Raw genomic sequence first — 21,963 nt, forward strand, 5'->3', positions numbered from 1 at the left:
AATGAACAGCAGTGAGATGAATCGGAACATAGACTGTCAGTGAGGCCTTCTCATCCAACATCAGCGTTCTTAACCTAATAATAAAAAGCCAGGAGTCACTAGAAAGGATGCAGGAGGACCTGAAAGCAACAGGAGCAGCAGTTACACAGAGAATAGCAAGCAATAAACAGCACCGCTACTCGACCATAATGAACAGCAGTGGGATGAACTGGAACTCATTCAACTTCAGTGCTCTCATCCTAATAATAAAAAGCCAGGAGTCACTAGAAAGGATGCAGAAGGACCTGAAAGCAACAGGAGCAACAGTTACAAAGAGAAAAACAAGAGATAAACAGCACCGCTGCTCCACTCTAATGAAAGGCAGTGGAATGAACTGGAATGTAGACTGTCAGCAAGGCTTTCTCATCTAACATCAGTGCCAAAACTAATCCACAAATTCATTATGGTCGAGTAGTGGTGCTGTTTATTGCTTGTTATTTTGTGTAACTGTTGCTCCTGTTGCTTTCAGGTCCTCCTGAAACCCTTTCTAGTGACTCCTGGCTTTTTAATATTAGGTTAAGAGCACTGATGTTGGATGAGAAAGCCTCACTGACAGTCTATGTTCCGATTCATCCCACTGCTGTTCATTAGGCCACAACAGAAACGTCTGCAGCTCGTCCAATCAGAGCTCCCAGACGGTCCTTCAGACCCTCAGCGCAGACGTCTGTGCCGGACCGCTGAGTTTAATCCGTCCCGTCTGTCTGGCTGATGTTCCTCAGATAGATTTTATTTAAGCTGTAAAGCATCTAATAGAAAATGCCGGACCTTCATTTGTGGCGGATTTATGTGGCGGTACGAGCTGCGGCGCTCCCCGGAGGAGCACCGATTACCTTTAAACGCCTCCGCTCATAAAAAAGGGGCTAAATAAGACCTTCAGCGAGCGGCGGGGTTCGTGTCACGTCCAAAGCAATAAACCTCCGAGAACCGCCTGAAAAACGCCGCCGGGAATCAGCGGGAGAGTAAACGTGACCCTGAAATAACGACACACTGATTACCATCACGTCCAGGAACCGTTTTACACCCTGACATGTAACAAACGGCAGTAACGGAATGATCGGCTTTATTTACAGCAATGGGAACAAACATTCAACCACTTTAGGTACAGAGCTTGGAATATCAATCAGAAGAATGTGGGTTTAAATCCCAGCTTTGTGGCATTTGCTTATTCATTCAATGAGTGTTTTAGCATTACTTTATCCTGGTCAGGGTCACAGGGCAAACACACACATAGCCTAGTAGGTAGAGCTGTGGGTTGCCAATTAGAAGGTTGTGGGTTTGAATCTTGGCCCTGTTGGACCCTTGAGCAAGGCACTTAACCCTCTTGGCTCTGGGTATGTATATATATGACAAATCAAGTCATTCATTCATTCACACTTTGAGCAATTTTTAGTAGCTCCAGCTGGCCTGACTGCATGACTTTGGACTTGCGTGAGGAAACCGGAGCACCCGGAGTAAACCCACATCCAATTTGCTCTGAACCTAATCATAAAAATGCCAGGAGTCACTAGAAAGGGTTGCCAGAGGACCTGAAAGTAACCGGAGCAACAGTTGCACAGAGAATAACAAGCAATAAACAGAACAGTTTCTCCACTCTAATGAAAGGCAGTGGGATGAACCGGAACGTAGACTGTCAGCAAGGCCTTTTCATCCAACATCGGTGCTAAAATTCGAGCCCAAATTCTCATGGAGGGTTGCCAACTAGAAAGTTGTGGGTTTGAATCCCAGCTCAGCCATGCAGGCACTGTTGGACCCTTGAGCAAGGCTCTTAACCCTCTCGACCACAGGGGGCGCTGTATGATGTACAATGGCTCTTAGTTCTTACCCCGACTACCAAAGAAGCTGTACTGTACAAACCGGAGCACCCAGAGGAAACCCACATTCAGCTTAGTAATTAAACCCAGGACGTTCTTGCTGTGAGCCGACAGAGCTACTCACTCCACCACTGTGCCGCCGCTCTGTGATTGGATTATTTGCTAAACATCTGAAGACGTTCTTTTAAAATATTCGATTATATTCATTGTTTATTGATATAATCAAAGACTAACAGAGTTAGCCGACACCACAGCACCGCTTTAAACATCTTCCTAATGTCAGGGAGGATGAAAAACGAGCGGGTGAGGACGACACGGCTAGGACGTCACCGTCAGCATCTGTTTAGCATTTCCAGCGGAGGAGTCGGGCGAGGGGGGGCGGCGCGTCCAGGTGATCCAGGGGTCCGAAGTCATAAACAATCTCCTGTTTGTTAATGACTAAATTAAATTAAGCAGTCTCTCGTTAATCAGGCCCATTCATCAGCGGCGCCTCGGAACGATTTTAAATTGATCGGCGGCACGGCGGGTGACAGCGGGGTCGCCAGCGTTCTCCGAGGCTAATGGCTTTGCTCCCCGGTCGCAGCGGACGCCGGCGGACGGCATGTTAATTGCGCTTATAAAAACAGCGTGACGACTTGAACGGCCGACCGTCAGCCGTTTAACGGCGCCAAAACAAAACACCCACACCGGTCAGCGTTTTATTTATTTATACGGCTGCTCCCGTATTTAGGCGTCGCCGCAGCAGATCTGGTCCACACACCAGACTTGGAACAGTTCTTATCTTTGATGCCCTTCCTGACACAACCCTCAAATTTCTATCCGGGTCTGGGACCTGCACCGAGAGCACGACATGTGCACCTCCCCACCTCGGACATTAGCCAATCACGTCCGCGCATTGTGACGCCCCCTTATTAATTATTGAATTCACGTTTCAGCCTTAACAGTTGCTAACAGGTTAATAAATACCAGGGACGATGGTAGCTTAGGGGTTAAGGTACTGAACTAGTAATCAGAAGGTTGCTGGTTCAAGTCTCACTTGGTAACCCGGAGGAAACCCACATCCAGCTGAGTAATCAAACCCAGGAACTCCAATCACAGAGCTACTCAATCCACCACTGTGCCGCCGCTTCAGTGTATTTGGATAGAAGTGTCCACTAAATACCGCTAACGTGAATGTAAACGTAATAAATCAATAATATTATTAAAGTTATAAGCTTCTGGCTTTGCAGCAACAGTTTAGGGAAGGCCCTTTCCTGTTTCAGCATGAACAAGCTCTATAAAGACCCACTGAACTGGAACATCAACTGAGGCTTTCTTGACCAGCATCAGTGTCAATATAAATAAGCTCTTTTGACTGAACAGGCACAAATTCCCATACACAGACACACGTCAAAATCTGACAAGATCACCCAGGGGTCACTCTATTTTGATACAAGTTCATGGTCAGGCGTCCGAATACTTTCGCCCGTATAGTTTACTCGTATTCGACTCGATTCACTTACCCACTGGAGACATTTCGGGCACCTGTGCCTGGTACGGGCCGTCGGGGAACCTGGGCTCGTTGTCGTTGATGTCCTGCACCTTGATGACAAACTCGGACTCGGGTTCGACGGGCAGGTTGGTGGATCGGTCGCGGGCCTGGGCCCTCAGCGTGTAGTACGGCTGCTCCTCGCGGTCCAGGCGCTTGGTGGCGTGGATGTCACCTGTGTTCTCGTCGATGGTGAAGATGCTGGTGGCGCCCTCGCCCGTCAGGACGTATTTGACCCTCCCTTCACCTTTATCCACGTCTGAGTGTAACTGCAGAGAGAAAGAGAGTCAGTTCTTAGGTCCTTAAAATGCTCCTACTGAGGCGCCTTAATTCTGAGTGATAATCTGACTGCATGTTTTTGGACGGTGGGATGAAACCGGACCCGGACCGCCCCGCCTGGGGATCGAACCCAGGACCTTCTTGCTGTGAGGAGACAGTGCTACCCACCGTGCTACCCTCTATTAGGAACCTATTTTAACAAACAGAGGACGACACGCCGGCGGTGAGTCCGAATTCATTAGTGCTGAATTATACAGAAATCCTTTAATGTTAATTACTTACATTTTACTTTTAACCACAGTAAAAGAAAAAGGAACTCCGGTGGCTGCTTTTCTCCCTCGTTTAAACCCTCCAGCTTTATTGACCTGTTTATTTCTGATTTGGAGTCGGAGAGCTTTTTATGAGAGCTTTCAGAAATAAATAAATAAAAACCCACAAACCGCAAACACGAAGCTCTCGGAAATCCTCTCAGTCACACAGACGCGTTTGTTTTTCTGCACATTTTCAGATCTGATATACAAACTGTTTCTGAGTGAGGAAAATCACACACGCTTCACACACGCTCTCATTCATTCCACTTCATTTACACCTTCACAAAATATCCTGTTTTAGGCCACTTGGATTGTATGGACTGTATAAGGTCATGAGTGAAAGGCAGGGTTGTAGTCTAGTGGTTAAGGTAGTGGACTAGTGAGCAGGTATGAAGGTCGATGGTTCAAGCCCCACACCACATCTGACTTCCCACTGTCGAGCCTTTGAGCAAGGACTGTGTATGGTCACCTTCATAAGCTCTGGGGTGGCTTAGTGTTTAGGGTACTGGACTAGTCATCAGAATATTGCCAGTTCAAGCCCCAACATCAACAAAATATCCTGTGTTAGGCCCCTGATCAGAACCCTCAACCCTCAATTGTTCGGATTGTTGGGACTGTATGGTGTATAGGTCATGAGGACCAGTTGTAGCTTTGTGGTTAAAGTACTTGACTAGTAAGCAGGTATGAAGGTTGATGGTTCAAACCCCACCACTGCCAGGTTGCCACTGTCACACACAGAGCATTGAACTCCTCTGTGTACGAGGCTGCATAGTCACAGGTCAAAGTGTCCATGCTACCCTCCATCAAAAGCACCAACAATGAGCATGCAGGCATCAGAACTGGACATCGGAGCAACAGAGAAAGGTCGACTGGTCCGACAAATGCTGTTCTGTCTGAGATTGAGTGGATGGCCGGGCATGCATGTATCAATTACCAACGAAGGAGATGCACCAGGATGCCCTGCAGGACAATCCACTTTAGGTCGTACAAAAGCTGAAGGTCCTGCTGATAACGTGCAGGTACCAGATCAAACTGGACATCGTCTCATGGGTCGGTGTGCACCATCAAAAGGCACCAGGAATCACAGTGAATTTCGTATTTTCATAAACTTCCAGAAGCGGTAGGTCAGAGGTTTTGGAAGCTTGAGGTTTAAAATCCCTGCTCGCCCAAGCTGTTGCTGTTGGACTCCTGAGCAAGGCTCATAAACCTCTTGGTTTGGACAGTGTTTGACTGTCGCTTTTCACTTTTTAATAGTGGCAGGAAGTCTAGCTGTATACATATGGGCACAGAGAAGTCACCAGTTGTAACTAATAATAATCTCTGACAAGGAATTAAGAGGCCGTGGCACAAAGCGTCACATAAACAATAAAAAAAAACCCCCCACAATATTCTAAAGAAAGAAAAATAAAGGGCGACGCCTGACGTCTGTGTGTAGAAATCCGGCTGCTGGTTCTGTCAGGCTTCATTAACTCGGTTATCGACTCAAATCCCCTCAGATGCAACGACAAGCTCACGAAAAGAAACAAAAAACAAAGACGTGGACGCCGATACAGGCCAGTGAATTAAACCACAATAAACCAGGATAAATGAATACTATCCCGTCCAAAAAATAATAATAAAAACACAAAACACAAAGTGGCACCAATTAGCTCCTAATGACAAACACCTCCTGTTTTACATGCAGCTAATTTAGCGCTCGTCCGTGTCCTTCGTCTGTCCCGATACTCTAATGGCTCGATCCGGCTCCCGGTTCCGCTCGGACTCCGGCTGTGGCTCCGGCTGTGGCTGTGGCTCCGGCCCCTGATTAGAAAGCTGGTGCGGTCCTGCCTGCCAGCACATATCAATTACTCTTCCTCTCAGTCGCATTTAATGAGTGAGAAACGCGAGAGGCCGTAAATCTTTCGGCGGAGCGTCGCCCTCTGATTGGCTGTAATTTCTTCATTGGGATTCAGAAAGCGCGAGCGGACTCATCCGGCTCGGCTCGGTTACAGATGGCGGCGCCTCTTTTAATTAGCTATATCTACTCAATCAAGCCCGGGAACACGGCTCTCGTTAAAGAAACGAGCGCTGCGGAACAGGAAGTGAGGAACGTTTCCCTGCTGCTAGTGTGAGCCGCCGGGTATCAGCACCCCTGGTCAAGATTTAAAACTTTAATTGGTGTGTTGTAATGGTTAGAATCACAGTGCTGATCTCTAGTTATTGTAGGGAAACAGATCAGTGCACCCTCAGTGCAGGTCCCAGGCCCAGATAAATGAGAGGGGTCTGTCAGGAAGGGCGTACAGCACAAAAATTTTTCCAAATCAAATATGCAGACGAATTATTTGCATTTATTTATTAATTATTAATCATTAATTATTATTATTATTATTATTATTTTATCATTATTATTATTATTATTGCTATTATTATTATTTTTTTAATTATTAATTTTATTATTATTTAATTTTTTTAAATATTTTTATTATTATTATTTTTTTATATTTTTATTATCATTATATATATATATATATATATATATATTTTATGATTATTTTTATTATTAATTATTATTATTTTATTATTTATATTTATATTTACATTTTTATGATTATTATTATTTAATTTTTTTATATTTTATGATTATTTTTATGATTATTATTATTTTTATTATTATTATTATTATTATTATGTAATTATAAGAAATGCACCTCATTTAACAACAAATAATGCTAAGAACTCAAGTCTAGTGATGTTGGCTCTGTAAACCTAGCGATCTCCCTACACAGACACATTTCCCATCATCCTACACTCCCGAAACGAAGAGGGCATGTCTTAATTCTTAGATCCCTTAAAATGCTCCTACTGAGGCGTCTTAATTCTGAGTGATAATCTGACTGAATAACGAGGAAGCGACCGATGCTTCCTCAGTGCTGAAAACAATCCCAGCATTCAATGCGGCATGACTTTTCTTACAAGAAACTACAAACATGGCGGATGAATCAATGCGGAGCAACCAACAGAGTTCTTATCAATGTAAATGTAAATAAACAAAGGTGCACAAGTGTCGTTTATTTGTAAATTCCGGCTCGTCAGGGAGATTTTAAAAGTTTTTGGTACACTGAGCGTGCTAGCGGGTTGTGCCATGAGGCTAACTGTGTTAGCTTAGTAATCGGCGAAATCTCTGTCTAAGCAGAGCGGCTACATAATCTGCCTCATGAGCTTCCTCTCACATTAGAATCCTCTCTACTGAGGAGCTGATCACGTCGACTGGAAGTCATTTTTTCATCGGATCAGGTGATAAAAATCTAGCTTGGCATTCCGGGGTCTCGTTCCTGCCGGCGTCTTTTGTTTGTGACATTTAGCGCTGAGCGACAGATTCAGGGCGAGACTGGCAGCGCTGGGCTTTAGCTCACCGTTTCTAGACGCTTCTTTTTTTTTTTAGAAATCTGCCATAATCAGGCGTGTAACAATACCGCGCGGCTGAATACGGGCGATAAGTTCATCACCGCGTCTTACGGCAGGCGAACGATGCGCCGGTGCTTTTTAAATCCGGTCTCACGGTGACAGATCTTCTGCTTATTGTAATATTTCACCTGAATCAACACCTCTGGAGCGCTATAAAAATGCTAATGGTTGTGATTGTATTCCGGCGGTGCCTCGAGCCCGGGGACCGCCGGCCTCATTTCGGCTGCATTGTCAGGGAATCCTTTTCTTATTCCTCCTCGATGGATTCGGAGGCGTCGTCTCATATCCTGCCGGAGGAGGAGCGTGCCAGGCGGTGCCGGGCGGCGTCAGGCGCGGTACGGCCGACCTTAATTATCTGGGTTGACCTTCTTGGGTTGGTAGCCGTGGGTGTCGGTTGGTTTCGCCGTACGCGCTCTGCGTTCCGCCACGGCCCCCGGGGACGATATGGCGGGCGTGATTAGGTGCCTGATGACTTTCATGTGCGGTGATGACAAACAGCCGTGGCAGCGAGCCGTGCGCCCTGGGAGGCAGATGAAAAGCCTCCTTCTGCACCGCTCGTAATTACCAAACACATGTCGGAAGCCGTGCCAGAGAGGATTTGGCCGGGGAGCGTGGAGATGCGACATGAAAAGAGCCTCATTTTCTAGCCATTAGATTCGCTTTAATTCTCGCCAGGCGTCTTAGGAGTCGGTGTTCGTTTCATCTCGGGCAGGACCGTCGGGTTCCTGCAGTTGGGGGGTTTGAGGGTAGATCTGGCATCCCTGGAGCAAATTTAGGCTCCTGTATTAAAAGCGCCTCGTCATTATTTCCGCCGCCAAAGAAAACGCTAACATTGGCTCCGAACCCTCATTAGAAACGTCAGGATTCATGAATATTAATGGTTAAAGGAACAAATTTGGGAACGTGTCTCCCCTGCCATCCCATAATAGCAGAAGCAGCTTTTTAAAATGCCTAAACGTTGCCTAAAGTGCTAAATAATTGAATTATTGGTGGGTTGGGCGGCATCCCAAACATCTATAAAGCTATAAAACATTCCTCTGTGATTTCTGTCCATATTATTTTGGATTTCGATTCAGATTTAGTGACTGGAGAGGCCATTTAATCTTGAACTGGACTAAATCTGGGCTGACGGGTGAAACTTAATGGTCCGTGATCCTTCACGGCTCATTTCAGAGCCCGTTTGACTCCCCGTGGTGGTAAATCGTGGTTATTATAGATATTCTAGCCTTCCTATTGGCTCAAACCAGTCTGGCTATTCTGCTCCGTCCTCTCGCACCAACTCTGTGGTTCTGATTGCAGAACTGCTGCTCACTGGATGTTTTTTGACACTATATGTAGACTATTGTGCATCAGGGAAAACCAGTTTGTCAACAGTCATGCTGATTCCCGAACTTTGTCAATATAGTCATAGCCAGTTCCCTTAATGGTAACTTCATTTCAGCTGCAGACCATCGTGAACGAGGAGTCACAGACTGTCAGCCAGCAGAGGGCGCAACTGCAGCAACAATGAGGAACCCCTTTTGGAGTACTTATTTCAGACACATCCAACTGTATCTGTATGGGTGTCCGGCCGGTTGATAGCACAGACGACTGAGCCACCCGGGAGCTCATCGAGTTTAATTCTTACTCCACTTCTTAGTCCTACTCCATTGTGTTCATTACTGTTCCCACCCTGAACACAAGAGACCACTCAGAGTCCAGTTCAGGAGTTCACAAGCTCTGTACCGGTCCTGCGAGAGTCCTGAACTGCACCGCTCAGGCTTTTCCTCTCCCTCACCAGTCCGTTAACTGATTAATTAGCAAGATTTTAACGAGCGGAATAAAGAGTGTCAGTGCAGAATACACAGTAAACAGTGTACTTTAGGACTCCCACACGGCCGGAGATAAAAGCCATAACGATGCGGCACTGCCACCCTTTTAACTTCTCAATTTATTACCTTCACACCCGTCCACATTTTTTGCTTATGATATCGTCTGATATCTGATACCAGCGTCTTTCAGACACCCGGAAAGTTAATCAAAAGTATGTGGACGACTGACCAGTCGCCAGTTCGACACCATTCCCAAACCTAGACACTGTGGTACTGTGGAACTGATACACGGGGTCTGTCCGAAAACTTAGCGCTCTCTCTACACGGACCTATTTTAGGTCATCCTACACTCCCGAGAAGAGGGCGTGTCTAAATTCTCAGATTCCTTAAAATGCTCCTACTGAGGCGCCTTAATTCTGAGTGCTGATCTGACTGAATAACGAGGGAGCGCCCGACGCCTCCTCAGCGCTAAAGGCAATCCCAGCATTCAGTGCGGCACGACTTTTCTCACAAAGAACTTCAAACGTGGCGGATGAATATAATGCGGCGCAACCAACGGAGTTCCTTTCAAATGTAAATACATTCTCGTTGATTTTTAATCTGTATAAAGGTGTAATTATACGAGTGTTGTTTATTTGTAAATTCAGGCGCGTCAGGGACAGTTTAAGCGTTTTCGGTACACAGAGGGAGGCGTTAGCTGGCGTGCTAGCGGGTTGAATTTCCTGAGACTAACTGTGATAGCTTAGTAAGCTAAAACTAAAAGCTTAGTAGTGTGTCTAAATAATCTGAGTTATGAGCTCCATGTCTTATTAGAATCCTTTGTAGGCAGGAGGCAGCTCACTAAGTTTTCAGACAGACCCATGATTTTGCAGTGTGTCTGCATTCCCATTCATCCCAAAGGTGTTTCACAAGAATTCTTCAACACCAAACTCATCAAATAACGTTAAAAGCGTAGCAAATGGTGTCCACATACTTTTGGCCATGTCACAAAACATGTGAAGCTCTTCAATAGGATGATATTTAAATAACAATAAAATAATAATAAGAGCAGACGCTTGTTCAGGACGTCTGTGTAATGAATGTGTGTTTTCATCACACACACCGAGGTCAGCGTTAATAATTGTTGATATTACGGAGCGCCCCCCCCCCCCCCCCCCTCCCCGTGCGCCGCCCAGGAGGCGCTGATATGTATAATTCATGATGCCCTCGGTGACATCACTTCATCTGAGCTCTTTATTCACGCCGGACCCATCGTATCAATATTCATCAGCCTGCCGGGGTCATCGGCAATAACACCAGCTAATGGAGTTACAATATCCTCAACCACAAAAGAATATTCATTAAAAGCACTCGGCTGTAATTACGGGAATAATATCGAGCGGCCGGGCGATTTCCGCCTCCTCGCGCTTTAGCCGCGCGCTGTGTATTCGTTTCGGTTAGCATGTTGCTAATTCTTACACAGCGGTACCTTGAGACTCGACGTCAGTCGGTTCTGGGAGTGGCGTCGAGTTTTTAAGACGTCGAGTTTCAAGGTGTTTCAAGGGAAACCTGTTAATGCGTCCGTGGTCCCGTGGAGCGGCATACTGTATATTTCGGGCGGCACGGTGGCTTAGTGGGTAGCACCGTCGCCTCACAGCAAGAAGGTCCTGGGTTCGATCCCCAGGTGGGGCGGTCCGGGTCCTTTCTGTGCGGAGTTTGCATGTTCTCCCCGTCTCTGCGTGGGTTTACTCCGGGTGCTCCGGTTTCCTCCCACAGTCCAAAGACGTGCAAGTGAGGTGAATTGGAGATACAAAATTGTCCATGAGTGTGTTTCCTGTCATGAATGTGTAAAACATGACGTTAAAATCCTAATAAACAAACAAACTGTATATTTTAGTCTCATGTAAAATAATGAGGTTGTTTTTGACACTTATGCACTAAAAATAACACAAATATTATTAACAAAAACACTGAAATACAATAAAAACAGCATTAAGTGTCCAGTTTCGGTGAAGCCTCAGACTTCAGAAGTGAAGTGAACAGAAGTGAAACTTAATGGTTGGTGTCTTCTGCATGTTGTTCTTTCTTATCAACAAAGCTTTTCTGCCAGAGAACTTGTTAATGCACCATGTTGTGTAAACTCTACACACTGGTGCATGAAAAAATCCCACTAAATCACCAGTTTACTGAAAATGGCAGAATTGGCGCTCACACGTTTGCACGCAGTCGATGTAGAGCACGTTAAAATAATCCCGCGAATCACGTGACGTGCCGCCCGAATCCGGCGTTAATTACACGGATCTGAGACGTACCGATGGAACTTCACGAGCAGCCGGACTGACAGGGCAGCTCCCGTGTGTCCCTGATCCTTCCTGATCATCTTTAATGTGAGCGCGGAGTCTGGATCCGTACAGAGCCGTAATCAAACAACGTGATTCATTAAACACACACGACCATTAGCACAGAGCTAAAATATATATATATAAAAAATCACCCGCCGCTCCTCATACGCTCAATCATCCACCCAACGCTGTTATACAAACCGGTTTCTATTAGCGGCGTTTAGCACAAGCGTTAATCCTTAATCGTTTACGATTATCACTGAATGCAGTTCAAGCTACTGCTTAAGGGCCTTGCTCAGGGGCCCAACAGTGGCAACTTGCAGGAAACTAATGAATAAGGGAATTAATTAATATTGTATTCGTCATATAAAAATTTGACATGAGTGCAGGTTCAGTTATTGTACAACACCCCTGGAGCAGACAGAGTTAAGGGCCGTGCTCAAGGGCCCAACAGTGGCTGCATGGCAGAGCCGGGATTCGAACTCGCAACCTTTCAGTTGATAGCCTGAGGCTCTAGTTACTAGACTACCACTGTCCCTATTATATATTAATCAATTAATGAATCCTTTAAGACAATCCAGCAACCCAGCCAATCCACCATCTGCAATTATCATCCACATGCTTTTAGGATTCATGCAATTCAAGCAATTGGTTAAGGGCCTTGCTCAGGGGCCCAACGGTGGAGCTTGAACCAGCAAACTTAGGATCAGAGTCTGAATTATACCATGGGGGAATAAGACAACTTTATATACAGTATATGTATATGTTGACCCACCAATTGTCATCCCCAGTATAAATAAATATAAAATACTGTGACAGTATACAGTCTAAGCAATTGATGGTTAAGGGCCTTGCTCAAGGGCCCAACAGTGGCAACCTGGCAGTAGTGGAGTTTGAACCGGCAACTTTCTGATTACTAGTCCAGTACCTTAACCACTAGGCTACAGCTGTGCCCCATGAATGAATGACGACCCCCCGCCCGTCCGGACTGTTGTTTTTACCCCTTTTTTTGGGTGGTCCAAGTATTAATTAGGGGAATCAGACCCCCCCCCCCCCAAACCCCCCGGTAATTCAAAGCAAGGTTAAGAATACTAGTCCGGTCCAATCCTTAATGGGGGGGCAGCTCGACCCTAAACCTTCTGTACCTCAGGTGACCATACGTGGGGTCCTCGGGGTTACAGATCTATTTTATATTTTAGTCAGAGCGCTGTAACGCGGCCTTTACGTCTTTTCATTAATAAACTAAGAATTTTCCCTAAACCTGATGCTCTTTCTGACGCCGGTGATTTTTCACCTTTAGAATTAGCATAATAAAAAATAATCCGAAGCCCCGATAGCATCAGCGACCGTTCCGTCTGTATTCATTTCCACAAAAACAATCATCCAGGATTGCATTTATATACGAGCTACGAGGCGACGTTTTCTTTTCTTTTCCCGCTGCGCATTTAGCCGAGCGAACGTGCCGAGGCTTTGTGAGACGGTGATGGATGAGGTGGGAAATGTGATAGACGTGAAACTTCCAATCTCAACACGTTCTGACTCCGGGAGGAACTCGGGGGAAATTCAGCCCAAGTTCTGATCAGGTCCTGAAACTTTCTTCTGATGTTTACACACACAATAAGAACTGTGGGGCCAGAAGTATGTGGACGCCTGTGGATTAGCCTGTTTTAGCCTGATTTTCTTTAGTTTTTGAAGTGTGTCTATGGGAATTTGTGCCTATTTTGTCAAATAAACATTCCAGTTCATCACAAACATGTTTAACAGAGATGAACTCAACTGACTGGTCTTTATAAGCCATGCTTTGTTTACAGGGCCACAGTCATGCCAAACTATTCTAAAAATTGGAAGCCTATAGTTGATTTTATGGCTTAGAAGGGGTGTCCACATATTTATTGGCCAAATATGGTAAGCAATGCCTACTAAACATTCACCAAAATCCACTGTAATGCAGGATGACTGTATGAAATCTGAATACCTGGCAACCCTGGTTGGTTATCTAACAGTCTAGTTAAACTGGTGCCCCCACCAGCCATCGTTCGAACCCCCTACCCACCTGAATTTTGAATGTATAGATAGATGTTTACACACACAATTGTAAATACAACTGTAGGGCCAAAAGTATGTGGACGCCTGTCGATTAGCCTGCCAGACGTCCGTATTGATACTGAGCTGCCTCTTATAGCCGGCTATAACTGCTTCCACTCTTCTGGGATAGAGTTTCATGAGTCTTTGAAGTGTGTCTATGGGAATTTGTGCCTATTTAGTTTTATATTTTATACAAAATCATGCTTAGAAGGGGTGTCCACATATTTTTGGCCAAATATTGCAAACAACACCAACAAAACATTATCCAAAACCCACTGTAATGCAGCTCGTACAGAACTCAGGTGAATGTATGAAATCTGAAAATCTGGCAACCCTGGTTGGATACCTAACAGTCTAGTTAAACTGGTGCCCCTACCAGCCATCGTTCGAACCCTCTACCCACCTGAATTCTGGGTGTGTAGTGAAATAAAAGCGCTTGTTCTTACCTTGCCGACATACAGCGGCTCGTCCCCGGTGTACTCCTCCAGGACGAAAAATTGGTTCCACACCCAGTTCCTCTTCCATCTGTGAAATCCTGCACCTTCCACCTCACCCCCGAGGGGGGCGTCCGATACCTGACGCAGGGGTACGGAGTTCAGCGCCATGGCCCGGCAGCTCGTCCTCACGTGGACCAACAGCAACAGGCTGAGCGTACTTAGTCCACTCCACGTCCCACGGGTAGCGCTCATGGTGTGGGCTGGAGGTGAACGAGGGGGAGAATAATTCACGAAGTATCCAGGAGTGGACGGGAGGGTGCTCAGGGGGGCGGGAGGGGTTCGGGAGGGCAGGAGGACAGTCAGAGCTGCAGTGATTGATGAGCCAGACCACAGCAGAAGTGGGAGCTGATCACGCTGGAATCAGGGACGCCGGTCCTGAAGGAGAGAGAGAGAGAAGATGTGAGTGTGTGTGCGATTGTTCTCTGATACTCGATAGCAACATTAGCTTCACAGGTCAGTGCTAAACTGTATAAGTGCATATACACCGATCAGCCATAACATAACATAACCACCTCCTTGTTTCTACACTCACTGTCCATTTTATCAGCTCCACTTACCATATAGAAGCACTTTGTAGTTCTACAATTACTGACTGTAGTCCATCTGTTTCTCTGCATGCTTTGTTAGCCGGTTCACTCGGTTCTTCAATGGTCAGGACCACCACAGGATCACCACAGAGCAGGTATTATTTAGGTGGTGGATCATTCTCAGCACCGCAGTGACACTTACATGGTGGTGGTGTGTTAGTGTGTGTTGTGCTGGTATGAGTGGATCAGACACAGCAGCGCTGCTGGAATTTTTAAATACCGTGTCCACTCACTGTCCACTCTATTAGACACTCCTACCTAGTTGGTCCACCTTGTAGATGTAAAGTCAGAGACGATCGCTCATCTATTGCTGCTGTTTGAGTCGCTCATCTTCTAGACCTACATCAGTGGGCACAGGACGCTGCCCACGGGGTGCTGTTGGCTGGATATTTTTGGCTGGTGGACTATTCTCAGTCCAGCAGTGACAGTGAGGTGTTTAAAAACTCCAGCAGCGCTGCTGTGTCTGATCCACTCATACCAGCACAACACACACTAACACACCACCACCATGTCAGTGTCACTGCAGTGCTGAGAATGATCCACCACCTAAATAATACCTGCTCTGTGGTGGTCCTGTGGGGGTCCTGACCATTGAAGAACAGCAAAAAGGGGGCTAACAAAGCATGCAGAGAAACAGATGGACTACAGTCAGTAATTGTAGAATTACAAAGTGCTTGTATAGTGAGTGTAGAAACAAGGAGGTGGTTTTAATGATATGGCTGATCGGTGTAAAGTAAATATTATAAATATTAGCACTACATCAATAAATAAATAAATATTAAACAGTAAGGTTCAGGTACAGACGTCGTTTCCACGTCTTTTCGACCTTGACAAAACAGAACAAGGTCGTGACAGCAGAACGAGGCAGTTGTAGCATGACAGTATCATGTAACCTTGGCTGAAATGACAGAAATTCCAGTCGAACCGTTTCTTTTCAGTCATCCTTAAGGGATTCAGGAATCGTACACGTTCTTCTAACGGTCTTTTAAACCTAATCAAACAGCACAGATCAAAGAGATCAAACACACATCCGGATTCCTTCCATCTTTGTACTGGTACAACACGAGACCACAAAGCCTGTGACTGTGTCGGGATTCCAAACAGAACGTCGAATCCACACAGGAATTCTGATCCTGACCGTTAAAATAAGTCAAAACGTTTAGTAAAACACCCGCACGTGTACCTGTGAGGGTCGTGACCTGCTGTGAGGTCCAGTTTGGCCAGCATGGGGAGCACGAAGTCCCAGTGTGACCTCCAGTTCTCTAAATGACACCTGTGCCCTGTTAATATCTGTCTATCCATCTGTCTATCTATCTCTGTCTATGTGTCTATTTAACTATGTGTCTGTGTCTATCTGTTTTGTTTAACTATCTATCTATCTGTCTGTCAATCTATCTATCTATCTGTTTTGTTTAACTATCTGTCTGTCTGTCTGTCTGTCTGTCTGTATGTCTGTCTGTTCTATCTGTCTGTCGGTCAATCTGTTCTATCTATCTGTCTGTCTGTTGATCTATCTATCTATCTATCTGTCTGTCTATCCGTCTATCTTTCTGTCTGTCTGTCTGTCTGTTGATCTATCTATCTGTCTGTCTGTCTATTTGTCTGTCTATCTATCTGTCTATCTATCTGTCTGTCTATTTATCTGTCTGTCTGTCTGTGTCTGTAGGGGAAGAGACGATGGCTAAAACAGAGATCCTCGTCGCTGCTGCAAGTGCGTCCTCTGCTGTCTGATTGTTTGTGCCTCTCTGTGCGCTATACTGTGCTCTGTAAGCCCCGCCCTGTTCCCTGGCAGGTGAAAAAAAGTGACGCACATGTCTGAGGGGGTGCGTGACAGCTACGACCCCCTTGATCGAAGGTGGGGGGGAGCTGCAATGACAAGATAGACAAACCCCAACAATGCCTGTTCTCCCAGTTTGTGTAAAATCTGATGATCCCTGTTCTCCCAGTATGATTTTACAATATTCCAGTAAGTTACTGAATGCTCAGCGTTCTCTGTGTTTAAGTGACCCCCATAAATACTGGATGAGGTTCAGATTTGGTGGCTGTAGAGTCTGTGACATTCAGAACTCGTTTCTTTGGTATTTTTAAGACCTCCACTGTAGTGACATTTTGGGGCCTACAGGAGCAGAAATAAAATAATAATAATAATAAATGTTGAACTAAATAGGAACGTCGAGCTCGTATGACGGTAATTTCAGAAGCCGAGCTTTAAAAAGGTAAAAGGATCGGAGTCCCTCGGGGAGTCGGTGTCCCTTTTCTTCGTTCCCCATACGCACTTCTCATCTCCTTCTCTTTCTTTTCATCTCGCTCATCCACTTTCCTCCCTCCTCCCTCCACCAGATCATGAACAGCCAGGCAAAGTCATTCGCAAAGTATCCTTCAGAGACGCCGTCGCTCCGAGACTCCGCCGCTCTCCGAAATCTATTTTTCCTCTCGGCCTGAGAACGGTGTCGTAGCGGAAAGAGGAACGCGCCGTCTCCTGATATTCTGACGCCTCAGAGGGGGAAACGTCTCATCCAAAGCTTCTAATCTCCATTATAAGCCTCGCTTTAGAGGGAATTACAAGCGCTTAGCTTTCCTGATTAGATTGTTCCACGTTTCACTAGATAAAGCCAACAAATGTTGGGAAAAGCCGACAAACTGTCCTGCCAAAATAATACACTCCACGCACCGTCTTAATTATCTCCGAGGTGAAGGAGTTGAACACGGGAGACACGGAGAACCGAGAGCACCGTGTGGATCTTTTAATCTGTATTATTTTTCTACATTAAATCTGAAGCAGCAGAATGATGATGCTATAAAAAAGGTTCCTTTATTTATTTATTTATTATTTTGTTGCCTTCTGTTGATAAATTCGTTCCACTTCATTCTTTCCACTCGGCGAATGTTCTCCCCGTGCCGAGCGCGCTGGCCCCTGTGCCGAGCAGAATTGCCAAAAGTCTGGACGCTGAAGCCTCATTAGCTTCATCCCTCCATCTGATAAAGAGAAGCCTGGCCCTCTGTGACCGCCCGCCTCCCCGTGATCGCACCGCTCCAAACTCAGTCCTGCTGGGGCCCGAACATTTCGCTACACGCTCCGGGGTATCGGACGCGGCCCGACGATGACCGGCGACATACGGGCTCGTTACTGTGACCGCCTGGTGGAACGACTCGCAGGGGACGGGCGGCGGGAACAGCCTGACTCGGGGGCAATCTGTGCCCTCGTAGAATTTAATATGGACGTGAGATTCTGTCAGAGTGCCACGCGGTTAAACTGGAGCCAAAAGAAACGGGTTTATTTTAAAACTGTACTGGTTGTTTGACTTATGACTTATATGGACAAAAGTATTGGGACACCCTTCTAATTACTGAGTTCAGATATTTCACTAATTTCCATGATAGATAGATAGACAGGCATACAGACAGATAGATAGATAAATAGATATAAAGATAGATAGCTAGATGGATAGATAGATAGACAGATAGACAGACAGACAGACAGACAGACAGACAGCAAGATGGATAGATAGATAGATAGATAGATAGATAGATAGATAGATAGATAGATAGATAGATAGATAGATAGATAGACGGACGGACCAATGAACATACAGACAGATGGACAGACAGACAGACAGAAAGACAGACAGATAGACAGATATATAGATAGATAAATAGATAGATAGACATATAAATAGATTATGGACAGATAGACAGATAGATAGATAGATAGATAGATAGATAGATAGATAGATAGATAGATAGATAGATAGATAGATAGATAGATAGATAGATAGATAGATAGATAGATAGATAGATAGACAGACAGATAAGTAGATATAAAGATAGATAGCTAGATGGATAGATAGATAGATAGACAGATAGACAGACAGGCATACGGATAGATAGATAGATAGATAGATAGATAGACAGACAGACAGACAGACAGATATCCATCTAGTTTGGCTGGTTTGGTGTAGAGAAACTATATACAGCCCTGACTTTTAACCCTGTTGAAAACCACTGGGATGAGTTGGAAGGCTGACTGTAAGGCGAGTGAGGCCTTCTTGTTCAACATGCATGTTTTTTTGACCAAATAGGCATAAATTCACACAGGCACACTCCAAAATCTTGTGGAAAGCTTCCCAAAAGAGTAAAGACTGGCATCGCCTTAAATAACAGGGTGCTCGTGCCACCGTATGAATGCCCACAGTTTTGGAACGTGTACAACAAGCTTAATGTGAGGTGTCCGGATATTATTGGCCATATAGTGTTTAATACAGTATTTATTTTTGGTTTGGAGACGTTAGCTACAAGAAAAACATGGCATTTAGCAATCGAGGGTCTCATCAATGTTATAGTGGCACTGGCGAGGCTTGAACCAGCATCCTTCTGATCATCAGTCCATTACCTCAACCTCAAGCCTCCACTGCACCAGACTGTTTCTGACAAGCGTTTAAATCCGAGTCTTTTCTCTAAATTCATTGTTATACTGAGGTAGCTCAGAAAGCTCAGACGTATTTTCTTCTCATCTCACGGTGCCATGAACCAATCAGTGTTTCCAAAACGCTGTCACACGGCGAATCAACCTCGGGGGGCAAAGATGCTCCCGATTCTCCCGGGTTACAATTTGCTAGCGAGCGGATCACAGCGTAATAAATAGAAGCTCGTGCCAGACGCTCTCCCAGACGCCTGTTATTGTCTGGCTCTCGGTGCCATCAGCCAATCAGCAAGACGATTTATGATAACGGACCAAGGCTGTAATGAGAATATACACTGATTAGGCATAACATTATGACCACCTTTTTAATATTGTGTTGGTTGCCCTTTTGCTGCCCCATACACAACAAACTGTGATGCACTGTGTATTCTGAGCTGCAGCAGTTTGAGCTACAGGAGCTCGTCTGTTGGTTCAGACCAGACGGACCAGCCTTCACTCCCCACATGAGCCTCGGCCGCCCATGACCATGTCGCCGGTTTACCACTGTTCCTTCCATGGAACACTTTTGATAAATACTGACCACTGCAGACCGGGAACAACTCTGAGGATAAAATGTTCACTTGCTGCCTAATATATCCCCCCCACTAACAGGTGCCGTGAAGAAAAGATAATCAATAAGTGGTCATAATGTTATGCCTCGTTGGTGTATATATATATTCTCGCACATTTTTGTGGGTGGTTCTAATGTTGTGGATCATCACTGTATAAGGAACACAAAAGCTGGACCCCTGAGCAAATGTAATACAAGTTATCTGGTGTTAGAAGTTCTGTTTTCCATCATTATTACAGATTCATGTTCAAAGGTTCAAAGGAAACCACGTGATGCTTCAAAGCCACAATCTGCTGCCAAATGCAATGATGATCCATAATGGTTTGGACGGCAAATCTGGTGGAAACCATTAAGTTTAACGATTTCTTTGCATGGTCGCATAGGAACCGACAAAATCAAGGTAATTATAGAGGACCAGGACACGTTTTTATCATGTTCACATATTCCAGAGTGAACGTAGTGCATACAGAACGCTGAAATGAGGGAACGTTTTGATAAACATGACGCTGAGCACCTTTCACAGGACGGGATTTCATCATTATAAACCTGATATGAGTTTCGGAGCGCGGACCATGAAATAGATCTTCATTTCTTTCATCCCTTTAAAGGACTGAAAGACGTCTTAAAGAATCGTCCATCATTAACCATTCATGGCTTATAGGAGAGCACGCTCAAGGTCCCGCTCATTATCATCCCCAATATAGTCATATACCCTGATCAGCCATAACATTAAAACCACTTTCTTTACATGCTTTGTTTGCCCCCTTTCACCCTGTTCTTCAATGGTCAGGACCCCCACAGGACCACCACAGAGCAGGTATTATTTAGGTGGTGGATCATTCTCAGCACTGCAGTTACACTGACATGGTGGTGGTGTGTTAGTGTGTGTTGTGCTGGTATGAGTGGATCAGACACAGCAGTGCTGCTGGAGTTTTTAAACACCTCACTGTTACAGCTGGACTGAGAATAGTCCACCAACCAAAAATATATCCAGCCAACAGCGTCCTGTGACCACTGATGAAGGTCTAGAAGATGACCGACTGAAACAGCAGCAATAGATGAGCGATCGTCTCTGACTTTACATCTACAAGGTGGACCTACTAGGTAGGCGTGTCTAATAGAGTGGACAGTGAGTGGACACACACTAACACACCACCACCATGTCAGTGTCACTGCAGTGCTGAGAATGATCCACCACCTAAATAATACCTGCTCTGTGGGGGTCCTGTGGGGGTCCTGACCATTGAAGAACAGGGTGAAAAGGGGGCTAACAAAGCATATAGAGAAAACTGATGGACTACAGTCAGTAATTGTAGAACTACAAAGTGCTTCTATATGGTAAGTGGAGCTGATAAAATGGACAGTGAGTGTAGAAACAAGGCGGTGGTTTTAATGTTACGGCTGATACACCGTATAATGTAGTTAAACAAATCAAACATGCATGGAATTTTAATTATAGATTTAAAGCTTTTCAGGGGTCTATATGTGACCTATAGTGCTACATAAATTCTGATTGATTGTGATCCCGCCTGCAGCTCCTTGGAGTTTACAAGGTGAACCTACGCACGTTTATTTTATTTTTTATTCTAGACGACCTCCAAACGCAGCAGACAAAAGTTCCCAAGGGCGACCGTGACAGCCGTAACTTTACCACATAAACGCAGCAATCATCGCCGCACGGGCGTTTTATCTTTAATAACCGCGAGTCCTGAAGCCGAGGAACTGAACAAACTTTACAAGGCCGCCATTACTGAATCAAATTAACTTAATGAAGCGAAAGAATGGACTCATGATATGAGCGAACGCCGAACGGGGCCGTGCTGTACGGAAACGCACACAGGGCTATTGAATCCTAATTAGATCTGGTAATGGAAAAAACTGGCAACCCAGAGCAAGTATGTACACTCAGCTACAGAGTGATTGGCAACCCTGGTGAATCTGGGTGAAGAAAAGGTCAAATGATTATGTTTGTGTGGTTAATTTGCTTAATCTCACAATAACAATTCAAAATTAATAATACAAATATGCCACTCGGTGCACACGATTGGCTAACGTCTGCCTGTGGGCGGGCTGGACGGATTTCTCATTACTGCTGCAATTGCGGCCTTTGCTGGCTGATCGAGGTGCTGCACAATAATGGAGAGCAATGCATGACTCTCCGTGTGTAAACCCGCCTCGTGCAGGTGAAAAGAAGCGGTTGGCTTCTTTGTTGGAGGGGCG

At 45.3% G+C, this 21,963-nt stretch overlaps 1 protein-coding gene across 2 annotated transcripts in view; it reads right to left on the reverse strand.

The window, feature by feature from the left end:
- The window catches only part of cdh7a (cadherin 7a), a 41,463-nt gene extending 26,979 nt beyond the window's left edge, over positions 1 to 14,484 (reverse strand). The window contains exons 1-2 of one of the 2 annotated variants that reach the window (XM_062987261.1): positions 14,076 to 14,484; positions 3,353 to 3,647 (exon numbers count right to left, since the gene is read on the reverse strand). In XM_062987261.1, coding sequence (XP_062843331.1) covers positions 3,353 to 3,647; positions 14,076 to 14,318 — 538 coding nt within the window. In that variant the 5' untranslated portion in view covers positions 14,319 to 14,484. Of the gene's footprint in view, positions 1 to 3,352; positions 3,648 to 14,075 lie in introns of those variants that run through there. The other variant, XM_062987262.1, reaches the window with a different exon arrangement.
- Positions 14,485 to 21,963: the final 7,479 nt, after the last annotated feature.

The sequence above is a fragment of the Trichomycterus rosablanca genome, chromosome 25, assembly GCF_030014385.1.
Source record: "Trichomycterus rosablanca isolate fTriRos1 chromosome 25, fTriRos1.hap1, whole genome shotgun sequence".
In the NCBI taxonomy this organism is placed as follows: domain Eukaryota; kingdom Metazoa; phylum Chordata; class Actinopteri; order Siluriformes; family Trichomycteridae; genus Trichomycterus; species Trichomycterus rosablanca.